The following is a 12,275-nucleotide window of genomic DNA, read 5'->3' on the forward strand; positions in this document are numbered from 1 at the left end:
AATTAACAAACTAGCAAATCAAGCAATATGGCATACAGCGACATTTTCAACATGACCCCCTGTAGCGAACTAAGGACAATCACAGGAGAGCAATGAATGAAGAGCCAATTCAGCATAATGTTATTTGAAATGTTCTTGTGCCATCTAGGCAATTAGCATAACTCTATATTTAAAAAAAAACTGTTTTCTAGATCGGAAGGCATTCTTGTGAGCCACTGGCGACCTTCACTGGACAGCAGAAAGGGGCGGAGTCACATTTTAGGGGACCACGACTATCAGACAGCCAAAACACCCAGAACAGATGTGCATTAGGCCTACTGCAGCCTCCACTGACCATGAACTGTCTTTAGTAAATGTCTTTCCAAACTGAGAATGCATATATGGTCTCTCCTCTAAATGGATCCTCTGATGTACCTGGTAATGACACACTAGGGATGCGAATTTCTGGCAAAAAGCACATTCGACAATCGAGCAAAAGTCGACGCACACTCACAATGACAGAAATGGAGGCCAATTTCATCTTTAGCATTTGTCATCAAACAAACTATTGTAGCGTGTCTTAAGTTCCTAAAAGTAGTGGTCTAAGTTTCTAATGTGTGTATGGTTATGATAGGCTCTGTTACCTGGGCCAGGGTTGGGGTACCGCCCCCTTCCGGGGGTAATGTGTGTAGTTTTGGGGGGAAAAACAGTAAGGAAAATTACGATGAGGTGTGTGAGTTGGGCTCCTATACGTGAGTGTAAAACTTGTTCTTGTGGCGTGACTGTGGCCGACAACAGTCAACATTAAACCCGGTTATGATAAACGGTCTCTTCATTGGCACAGAACGTTACAACTGGTGTCAGAAGAAAACTTAGTCTGATTCTGATAACGTAGTCGACCGCTCGGGCATTGGCGGACTACTGTTTGGAGGACACTTTTGCTGGTGGAGATGGAGCGTTCTTTTGGCAGAGGTTTTTATGTCAAGAAGGAGGAGGAGGGCAACGAGTACGGATATCCTCATCTTGTTCAAGAGCTGGGAGGACAACATTTTTCCGTGGACAGTCTAGGAGGGGAGATGAAACGTGAGTTACAGCCACCAACATCCGCTGGGGGTCCTGGCTTAGCGACTGCTAGCGCTGAAGTTAGCTACACGGCCCGCGCAAAATTGCCAGCCGGGAACGTGCAGGGACAAAATGTAAACAATGATGGCGGCGCCCATGGACAGCAAGTGCCGGTAGCCATAAAAACGCCGAAATATGCGGGGAAGTCGGACTGGGAGGCTTTTCATGCTCAGTTCGAGCTTTTAGCTTGTGCAAACAGCTGGTCAGATGAACAGAAAGCCCTCCAGCTCGCCCTTTGTTTGACAGATGATGCACTGTCTTGCCTGCTGCTTTTAGACCCGAGTGAAAGGGGTAATTATGGAGCCCTGGCTGGTGCTCTAGGGCGCCGGTTTGGACAATGTTTTCGTTCGGAGCTGCTGCGCTCAGAGCTGCATGGACGTCAGAGACGAGCTGGGGAACCCCTGCGTGCGTTGGCGAACGACATCGAAGGACTGGCACGGCGAGCATATGCGCATATGCCCACACCAGTGCAAACGGAGCTTGCACGTGATCAGTTCATCAGGGCACTCTCTCCATCTGATCTGCGAGTTCACACTCAGCTGGCTCGCCCTCAAACCCTGACTGACGCGCTGGAGTACGCGCTGGAGAGGGAGATGGTCATGGGCGCCGCACAGCACGATGCCTCTCCAATGGTCAGGACAGTAGGAGAGACAATGTCGGAGCGGCCACTGTGGGTGGATGAGGTGACCGAGATGATCAGGGGGCTGGCTATGCCTCCTGCCAGGCGTCAACAAACACAAGCCCTGGTGCGGCCACAACAACAGCCGCGCCTCTGCTGGGGGTGTGGCCAAGCTGGACACCTGGTGAGGAATTGCCCTGCCTTGACTAAAGCTCCGGGAAACGGCAAGGGGACGCAGTAGGCGGGACGCTGCGTGCCCCCACCCTAAAGTCCCGTTCATCACTGGTGGAGGCCAGCAGGGCCTCTCAGTACAACATGGGCCGGGGGCAGAATGTGGTTGTGGTGGGAAGGACTTCCATATCAGACTTTTGCCACATTCCCATTTGCATCGAGGGTGTTTCATGCACCGCCCTAGTGGACACGGGGTCTACAGTCACAGTGGTCCGGCCAGAGGTGGTGCCAGTGGGTACACAGCTGGAGGACACAGCAGTTCAGCTCCGCACAGTAACGGGTGAGCTAGCACCAATGAAAGGGAGAGGGCAGCTGATATTGACTGTGGGGGGACAGAAAATGAGACACACTGTGTGGGTAGCGGAAGTACAAGATGCCTGTATTTTAGGCTTGGACTTTTTGCGGGAGCAGGGCTGTCAGTTAGACCTGGGGAAAGCCACACTGAGCTTTAGTGATGGGCAGGTGGTGCATATGAGACCGCTGGATTCCCAGCACGCAGCTACACACACAGCCGGGCCTCACAGGTGCTGTGTGGGGGAAGGCAAACAGACAAGGGTGGCCAGTTCGTACCTGTCGGAGCCTCGGCTATGCCCTAAGCCAGCCACACGTAGCCTGGACTCTCCTGTCGGGCTGACGCCATCTGCAGCGGAGGGCTGTGAGAGTCTGCATAAGAGCGAAGCGAAAAGGATGACAGCTCTGCGCGAGGTCTGGCAAAGGAGTGCCGGAGACTTGGATTCTGAACAGCAGGAGCGACTATGGCAGCTGCTGATAGAGTTCCGTGACTGCTTTTCATGTGACGAGGATGAGCTGGGACAGACCTCTCTCGTACAGCACACAATTGACACGGGTGATGCTGTGCCTATACGGCAGCGCCCACGTCGCCTCCCCCTGGGCCGACAAGACGCAGCGGAGCAGGCTTTGGAGAAAATGCAGCGAGCCGGCATAATAGAGCCCTCTGAGAGCCCCTGGGCATCACCAGTCGTGATGGTGCCGAAAAAAGGAGGTGAGTGGCGCTTCTGTGTGGATTATAGGAGGCTTAATGATGTCACCAAAAAAGACTCCTACCCCCTCCCACGCGTAGATGAATGTCTGGACCTAGTAGCCGGCTCTTCCTGGTTCTCGTCCTTGGACTTGAGGAGCGGCTACTGGCAGGTCCCCCTGGCCGAAGAGGCCCGGCCCAAGACCGCATTCTGCACAGGAAAGGGGCTGTGGCAGTTTAAAGTGCTCTGCTTTGGACTGTGTAATGCGCCTGCCACATTTGAACGCTTAATGGAGAGGGTGTTAGCTGGGGTTCCACACACAGAGTGCCTGGTGTTTTTAGATGACATTCTAGCCCATGGCAGCTCATTTGATTTGGCTATGGCAGCACTGTGCAAAGTTATGGAAAGGATCAAGGGGGCGGGACTGAAGTTACACCCTGACAAATGCAAGCTGCTGTGCAGAGAGCTGACCTTCCTGGGGCACCGAATAGGCAGCGAGGGTATCGGCACAGTGGAAGAGAAGGTGCGTTCCATACGTGAGTGGCCCACCCCAACAGACCAGAGTGGACTAAAACGTTTTTTAGGTTTAGCTTCCTATTACAGGAAATTTGTGCGGGGATATTCGGGCATTGCTGCCCCCCTGTACAGGCTACTGCAGAAAGACCAGCCCTTTGTTTGGGCAGAGGACTGTAAAATCGCATTCAACACCCTCCAAGAGGCTCTGTCAAGCGCACCTATCCTGGCAGCCCCTGACCCCGAAGTGCCTTTCGTCCTGGACACAGATGCAAGCGGTGAGGGGGTGGGGGCAGTCCTATCACAGGCATGGCCGGAAGGAGAGAGGGTTGTGGCCTACTACAGCAAAGCCCTGAATAAAGCTGAGCGGCGGTATTGCGTCACACGTAGGGAGTTGCTGGCTGTTGTCTTCGCCACACGACATTTTAAGTACTACCTGTGTGGCCGCCCCTTCACCATACGCACTGATCATGCCTCACTGCAGTGGCTGATGACATTCAGAGAGCCTGAGGGGCAGCTGGCTCGTTGGCTGGAGGAGCTGCAAGGCTACGAGTTCAGCGTGATTCACCGTGCTGGAGAACGGCATGGCAATGCTGACGCACTGTCCCGTCGACCCTGCAGTGAAGACGACTGCCGGTATTGTGACCGCAGAGAGGCCAGAGAACAGCAGCTGGTTCTAGGGGCGGACAAGCGGGACAGAGAGGGGTGTGAAGAGAATGTCATGGCTTGTAGAGAGCTGCTGGTCGTGGACAATGCTGTCTGGGCCGCCGAACAGCAACAAGACCCGGACCTGCAGCCAGTGATGCTGTGGGTGGAGGCACGGCAGCGGCCGCCCTGGGAGGAGGTGGCAGCTCTCTCCCCATGGACAAAAGGGCTGTGGGCTAAATTTAATTCTTTGCAGCTGGTTGATGGGGTCCTCCAGCGAGCATGGTTGGAACCAGCGTCGGGAGAGAAAAAGTGGCAAACAGTGGTACCCAAAGGGATGCAGGGGGCTGTTCTCAAAGCCATGCATGGCTCTGCAGGCTCCGGTCACTTTGGGGTGACCAAGACACTCCGGCGAGTGCGTCAAGCCTTCTATTGGGGGCGGCTGAGGAGAGACGTTGAGGACTTTTGTCGGTGCTGTGATCTCTGCACGGCTCGCAAAGGACCACAAGGCCAGTCCAGGGCTCAGCTGCAGCAGTTTCCAGTGGGGGAGCCCATGCAGCGGCTGGGGGTAGATGTTCTGGGGCCTCTCCCACTCACAGACAGAGGTAATCGCTACATACTCGCTACTGTGGATTATTTCACTAAATGGCCTGAGGCCTATGCCATTAAAGACCAGGAGGCCGAGACCATCGTTAATGCCCTAGTGGAGGGAATAATCAGTAGGCTGGGGGTCCCAGAGTCAATCCATAGCGATCAGGGGAGAAATTTTGAATCTAAAATTTTTGCCACTATGTGTACACGTCTGGGCATCACAAAGACCCGTACAACACCACTCCACCCCCAGAGTGATGGATTAGTGGAAAGATTTAACCGGACTCTGGCCGAACAGCTATCTATCCTGACAACCGACCATCAGCGTGATTGGGATATGCACTTACCCCTGGTCCTAATGGCCTGTCGCACTGCAGTCCATGACTCCACTTCATGTACACCGTCCCTCCTCATGTTGGGCAGAGAGCTGAGAACACCAGCAGAGCTGGCCTTTGGACGGCCCCCGGATGCGCCGCAGGTCCCTGCGGGCCCAAACTACGCCAGGCGACTGCAGGACCGCTTAGACTCTGCACATGCTTATGCCCGGAGGCAAATGCATAGTGTGGGGGTGCGACAAAAGAGGAATTATGATATCCGTGCCAAGGGGCGACACTTTGTGGCTGGGGAGCTGGTGTGGACCTACACTCCTAAGCGGAAGAAAGGCAGGTGCCCCAAGCTGGATAGCCACTGGGTGGGACCGTGTCTGGTCCTGATGCGGCTTGGAGAGGTCGTCTACCGGGTGCAGATGCCTGGGAGGGGGCGCCGGGTGGCGTTACACCGGGACAGGCTGGCACCTTACCTGGGCATCGCCTCCCCTCAGACAGCTGGTGGAGGTGAGGAAACACCTTGGATGCCTGTCGTGGCATCACCTAACCGGGAAGTCGTTGCAGGTAGCCCGGGGGACACTGCAAGTGCATGCAGTTTGCCACCTGCGGCTTTGAAGCCACCTGACCTAGGACACACGGGGGGGCAACAGAAGGATACGACGCCCGTGGGCCGCCCGAGAAGGAGGCGGCGGACGCCGCTGAGGCTTAAAGACTTTGTCCTCGGGGACGAGGACTTAAGAAGGGGGGGGGGGTAATGTAGCGTGTCTTAAGTTCCTAAAAGTAGTGGTCTAAGTTTCTAATGTGTGTATGGTTATGATAGGCTCTGTTACCTGGGCCAGGGTTGGGGTACCGCCCCCTTCCGGGGGTAATGTGTGTAGTTTTTGGGGGAAACAGGTAGTGGAGATTACAAGGAGGTGTGTGTGAGTTGGGCTCCTATACGTGAGTGTAAAACTTGTTCTTGTGGCGTGACTGTGGCCGACAACAGTCAACATTAAACCCGGTTATGATAAACGGTCTCTTCATTGGCACAGAACGTTACACTATTAATTGAACAAGTAACATGTTCTCTCGCTTTTTTTTACATAGTAGGCCTATGGTAGGCTAATTGGAAGAAACAAAAAACAATAAGCACGATGCAATAAACAATAAACCAGATGCTTGTTAGATAAAAAAAAAAGTTACCATGCAGCCTACTTATTACCTACCTACTACTTAACAAATTAGTTTCAATCAATGTAAATATTCACAGCCTTACGGTTAGGCATGTCATATTCTTGTTAAAAAAGAATGAGCATGTCAACATGTTCAGGGAGGAAACGCAAGCGCAACCTATTAACAATTACCGCCGGTAGTCCAGCTGTGGAGAACACCCGCTTGGATGTCACAGAAGTCGCAGGCATACTCAAGTAGGAGATTGCTAACTTTGCCAGGTGGGGATATTTTTTCTTGTTGTCCTTCCACTATGTCATGGGGTAAGCATTCATTGGTGGGCATATGTCTTGGCAGTATTGCAAGAGTTCGGTTCAGAGTTAACAGTCACAAGGTCAGGACAATGCTGTTCTTGTTTGTTTACACTGTATGTAGCCTATACAACACAGGTAGCCTAGGAGTTTCATTCATGTTAGCGACAGGGAACTACCCTACTGCGCAATCTGTGACAATAGGCGCAGCGTGAATTAGCCAACACATTGGAATTGCGATATTCGAAAAAGCTATTTTAAGATCGAATTTCGCACACAGTTTGACTATTCGACTATTCAAAGATCGCGACTCATCCATACTGCACACCGATATGGTTTTTCTCCAGTATGTGTTCTCTGATGGACAGTGAGCTCTGCCCTTGATCTGAAAGTCTTTCCACACTCTGCACACGGATTTGGCTTTTGCCCAGTATGCATCATCTGGTGTGTCTTGAGGTGAGATGAGATGCCTGATTAAAAGTCTTACCACAATCTGAACACCGATATGGCTTCTCTCCAGTATGTCTTCTCTGATGGACAGTGAGCTCTGAGCTTGATCTGAAAGTCTTTCCACACTCTGAACACCGATATGGTTTTTCTCCAGTATGTATTATCTGATGGACAGTGAGCTCTGAGATTGTTGTGAAAGTCTTTCCACACTCTGAACACCGATATGGTTTTTCCCGTATGCAGCCTCTGGTGTGTCTAGGTTACTTGACTGAGTAAAAGTCTTTCCACACTCTGAACACCGATATGGTTTTTCTCCAGTATGTATTCTCTGATGGACAGTGAGCTCTGAGCTTGTTTTTAAAGTCTTTCCACACTCTGAACACCGATATGGTTTTTCTCCGGTATGTGTTCTCTGATGGATAGTGAGCTCTGGCCTTGTTCTGTAAGTCTTTCCACACATGGTTTTTCCCCACTATGGATCATTAGATGTGTCTTGAGGGCACCCCCGTGACTAAAAGTCTTATCACAATGTGTACACCGATATGGTTTTTCTCCAGTATGTGTTCTCTGATGGACAGTAAGCGCTCTGTTGGTTTTGAAAATCTTCGCACATGTAGCACACGGATATGGCTTTTCCCCAGTATGGACTTTCTGGTGGTGTTTGAGATTAGACAAACGAGCAAAAGCCTTTCCACAATTTAAACAGTGATAACACTTTTCTCCACTATGGATTTTCTGGTGTAACTTGAGAGTAGACAAATGAGCGAAAGTCTTTCCACAGTCTGAACAGTGATAACACTTTTCCCCAGTATGCGTCCTCTGGTGTATCTTGAGCTGAACCAACGTTCTGAAAGTCTTTCCACAGTCTGAGCACCGATATGGCTTTTCCCCAGTATGTATCATCCGGTGTTTCTTGAGACTACCCGCATCAGTAAAACGCTTTCCACACTCTGTACACAGATATGGCTTTTCTCCAGTATGTGTTCTCTGATGGACAGTGAGCTCTCGGTTGGTTTTGAAACCCTTCCCACATGTAGCACACTGATATGGCTTTTCCCCAGTATGGATCATCAGATGTATCTTGAATTGACCTACGTGAGTAAAAGGCTTTCCACACTCTGAACACCGGTATAGATTTTCTCCAGTATGCATCCTCTGGTGTATCTTGAGATCACCCACCCTAGTAAAAGTCTTACCACAATCCGAACACTGATATGGATTTTGTCCAGTATGTGTTCTCTGATGGCCAGTGAGGTTTCCGCTGCATTTGAAATCCTTCCCACGTGTAGTACACTGATATGGCTTTTGTCCAGTATGCGTTGTCTGATTTGGGTTAAGATCTGACCCCCTCTTGAAACTCTTCACATTTGCAATCCTTTCAACAGCTGTAATATAAGAAAATAAGAAAATGATTAAAACAATGATTAAAACAAATGATTAAAACGTCACTTCTGTTGACTTTCAAACAAAACAGAGAGCTAGCTCGCTACTTCCTCCCCCTCCCTCCCGTGCTGCTCCTGTGCAATTGAAACTCTACTAAACGTGCATCTGGTCTGTGATTGGCTGGAACAGTTTGTTATGTTTTCATGGGCTAGGTTTGCCCAGGTTGTTTTTGTTGCCGTTCTTGGAGTCTGGGGCCGTATTCACGAAAAAAATCTTAAGATAAATCTTAAGTAGATTCCTAAGAAAAAAAATAAGAAGTCCTTAAGAATGTTCTTAAATGCTATTCACCAATATTTTCTTAAGAACTGTCGTATTTCTTAGGAACTTCTTTGTTTTCTCACTTAAGAACTTAGATTTATCTCTTAAGAACTTAGAACGTTCATTTGTCCACAGAGATCACGTTTTTTTTACAGTGTATTCAGGACACAGACACCTAGCGGTTGTTTAGGTGATGTTTGCAGTAAGTGACATGAAATGTTTTAGCCTAAAAAACGTGTGGCATCGCTTAGAGCACCTTTAAGACACATTGTGTTCAGATTCTTCTTCTCGTTTTGGCAAGTAGCCATATAATATTTTTGGAGCCATGATTTTGTCGGGCTCGAAACAACTAATCAACAATAATCCCACAGATCAACTATGAATGTATACGAGTAATCGTTACTTGCAGTGTGTGTGAGAGTGTTTGCGTTTGTGTCTCTCTTACTGGTCTCAGGCTGTTCTTTTTCTCCGTTGGTCTGCATGTCCTTGTCTCCCTGTCCTTGTGGTCTACAGCAGTCCACCAGCACCACTGATACCCTTTTTTTTAATCTGGGCCAGAGACACGGGCACTGTAGGGGAAGGGCCATTTTAAGAGTTGTTTATTGTAAACTTCTGTGCAGTGTGCAAATGTTGGACCATAACCAGTGTATGTCAAATGTGGCATCTACCATTTAAGTAATAAGCCCCGAGAGGCCGTAGGTTCCACTGATTTTACAACAGCTATGGGGTGTTGTTAGGCACAACGCGCTAGCGGAGTGCCTAAACCCCCCCTTAGCTGTTGTGAAATCAGTGGAACCTACGGACTCGACTCTACTCAACTCTTTCACTAGCCGCTATAGATATACATAATATACAGATATACAGAATATACATAAAATGATTAAAATTATGGGCTACTGTCCAACTACTATCCATGATTGAAATGTTTTACTGTCCAACTTAATCTAACTATACTGTGTAGCCTACATAATCTGATTTTAATATGTACAGATATGTAGGCTATATTTAACATTTAACATTTATTTTTTATTTGGTCTGTTATGAAATCATGCATTGACCCATTTAAGCATAGCTCAGTTTCAAGAAACTTAAATACATGCATGCTTAGCATTTTGTGAAAAGAAATCATTAAGGCTACATTGACAAACTCTTAACCGTGAGCTGCCTGTATATTCTCTGATTCTAATATTTGCAGATATCTAGGCGATGTAAGCACAGCTCAGTTTTAAGAAATGCTTAAAGCCGAAAGACCATGTTGAATTTTGCTACAATTTATTTAAAAACCGGATTACTCTGGAACAGCTAACTATACACGGGAATGCATTACACATCTGTGTTCGGTAAGGTCTGCTGTTTATTCTGATATATGGTTTGTCATGTGTTGCGGGAAGAGTGTGTAGGCCTACGATATTCCACGAATGAATGTGGAGATGGGCGCAGAGAATAATTATCAAATCTCTTGAAGTTATTTTTCTCGCAAACTGTGTATCACAGCAAATAGTGGCTAGCCAGCACCGTTTAAAAGCTGAGAAAAGGCTCTTTCATGTGACACATGTGTGATGAGTAGCCTACTTCTCGAGGAGTTCAACAGAGAAGAATGGGTGAATTTGGACGCACTTCATATGCCTTGTAGTGAAGTGAAGCTGAAGCGCTGCGCCATGCTGCGCAGGAGACTGCGGCTCACTGGTAGTTATTATAGGTAACTTCAAATCAGCACGATTTACCCTTATAGGCTACTGCACATTACAAGATCAGTACGGGATGATCCGCAGCACTGAAGTGAGAAATGATTTAACTCTTTGTGTAGCGCATGTAAGCGCTTTTTTCCCCATTTCAACCTGAATATTGGTGGGGACATTTCAGTTGTAATTTGACATTGGTGTGGACACGTCCTTCGGTCCCCACGCAAATCTACGCCCCTGATCAATGTGGTGTCGTCTGCAAATGTGAAATGAGTTTGACAGCTGGGTCCTTCATTACAGTCACAGTTACAGGTCATTTGTGTAGAGGGAGAAGAGTACTGGGGACAGGACACACCACTGTGGCGTTCAAAGGCCACAGGTCTGTAGTCGTTCAGTCCAGTGATCTTGGGGACTTGGTAATGATGATGGTGGAGTTTTTGAAGCATGAGGGGATTTGAAGTGATCTCTTGAATACTTGTGTGAAAATTGGTGCTAGCTGGACAACACATGCCCTGAGACAGGAGGGAGCTACACCATCAGGGCCTGGTGCTTTACGGACATTTAGCCTCTGAAAGAGACGGCAGACATCCTGTTCACAATGAGTGTGGATTGAGAGTCGGGGGGTGGGGGGATGGGGGGCAGGTGAGAGGTGGGGGCTGCAGTTGGTCTGGAGTGGGGGAGGAGTGTAAGTGTCTCCCTCTCAAACCTGCAGTAGAAGCCATTCATGTCACCAGCAAGGCCAATGTTAGCCTCAGCAGTGGGGGTTGGTCTCATAGCTGTTGATGTCCTGAAGGCCTCTCCACAGTGCTGCAGAGTCGTTAGCTGAAAACTGTTTTTTAGTCCGAAATGTTTTAAAAACATTTCAGAGTAGCTCCTTTTAGCTGCTCTGATCTCCTTGGTCAATGTGTTTCTGAGAGTTTTGTACAGAGTCCTGTCTCCGTTGCTATATGCCTCCTCCCTTGTCTGGTAGAGTTGGCTGAGTCTTGCAGTGAACCATGGTTTACTGTTGTCGAAGATGCGAAAAGACTTTGTTGGCACGCACACCTCTTCACAAAAACTGATGTAGGATGTCACAGTGTCGTCCACAGTTCGTCCAGGTTACTTCTACAGCCCTGTACAGTCAAAACAGTCCTGCAGCTCCTTCGCTTCATTTGTCCTCCTCACTGTTCTGATTGCAGGCTTTACAGATTTACATTTTTTTTTGAGGGTGGAAATTAGATGAATCAAGCAATGATCAGAGTGACCAAGAGTCCTGCGGGGAACAGAGTGGTATGCCTCTTTTAGAACTGTGTAGCAGTGATCCAATGTGTTATTGTCTCTGGTGGGACAGTTAATGTGCTGTCTGGATTTCGGTAGTTTGTGGTTTAACCCTCCTGTTGTGTTTGTTTTATGTGTACCAGTTTTGTGTTCCCAGTCAAAAATGACCGCTGCATTATAACTTGCTAGAAATCCATATGTGGCAAGTGGGAGGTTAGCTCTCTATTGCGCCATCTGAGGCCCTGCCCCTCAGAATATTCAATTAATTGGACTATAATATGTTACCTGACACCCAACCAGGCAACACAGGTTCGTGGTTACAGAAAACCAGAGGCGTGGTTCCAAAAATAAACTCTGTCTTTATTTACATTCATTAAAAAATGTACAGGGAGTTGGTTCTCTCCAGACAGTCAGAATCTCTGCCACTAAGGCACTGACACACATGTACAGTAGCCTATACACAGTCACACATGCACAAATACACACACACACCAGACTGTGTTGCAAAAGACTAATGGCTGATGGGAGTACAGGAAAAGCCAGGAACAGGACTGGAGCTTACACAGGGCTGGAGAGTCAGAGGAGAGAGTCTAAAGACACACCACACGTGAACATGGCAACACCAAATACTCAGATTCACCACAGCAGGAAAAGTGAAGGGACGCCACCACCAAGATAGCCCGCCACCCAATTGGCCTGCAGCTCCTGTCCAGCAAGAG

General features: G+C 48.7%; 1 protein-coding gene across 1 annotated transcript; it reads right to left on the reverse strand.

Moving 5' to 3' along the window:
- Window positions 1-6,903: 6,903 nt before the first annotated feature.
- On the reverse strand, window positions 6,904-9,099 carry LOC121715747 (zinc finger protein 135-like). The gene is made up of 4 exons (XM_042101649.1): window positions 9,063-9,099; window positions 7,420-8,301; window positions 7,181-7,261; window positions 6,904-7,097 (listed from the first exon to the last, which is right to left on the reverse strand). Exons 1-4 carry the CDS (start codon window positions 9,097-9,099, stop codon window positions 6,904-6,906), a joined length of 1,194 nt encoding a protein of 397 aa, XP_041957583.1.
- Window positions 9,100-12,275: the final 3,176 nt, after the last annotated feature.

This window comes from Alosa sapidissima, chromosome 8 (assembly GCF_018492685.1).
Source record: "Alosa sapidissima isolate fAloSap1 chromosome 8, fAloSap1.pri, whole genome shotgun sequence".
In the NCBI taxonomy this organism is placed as follows: Eukaryota; Metazoa; Chordata; class Actinopteri; order Clupeiformes; family Clupeidae; genus Alosa; species Alosa sapidissima.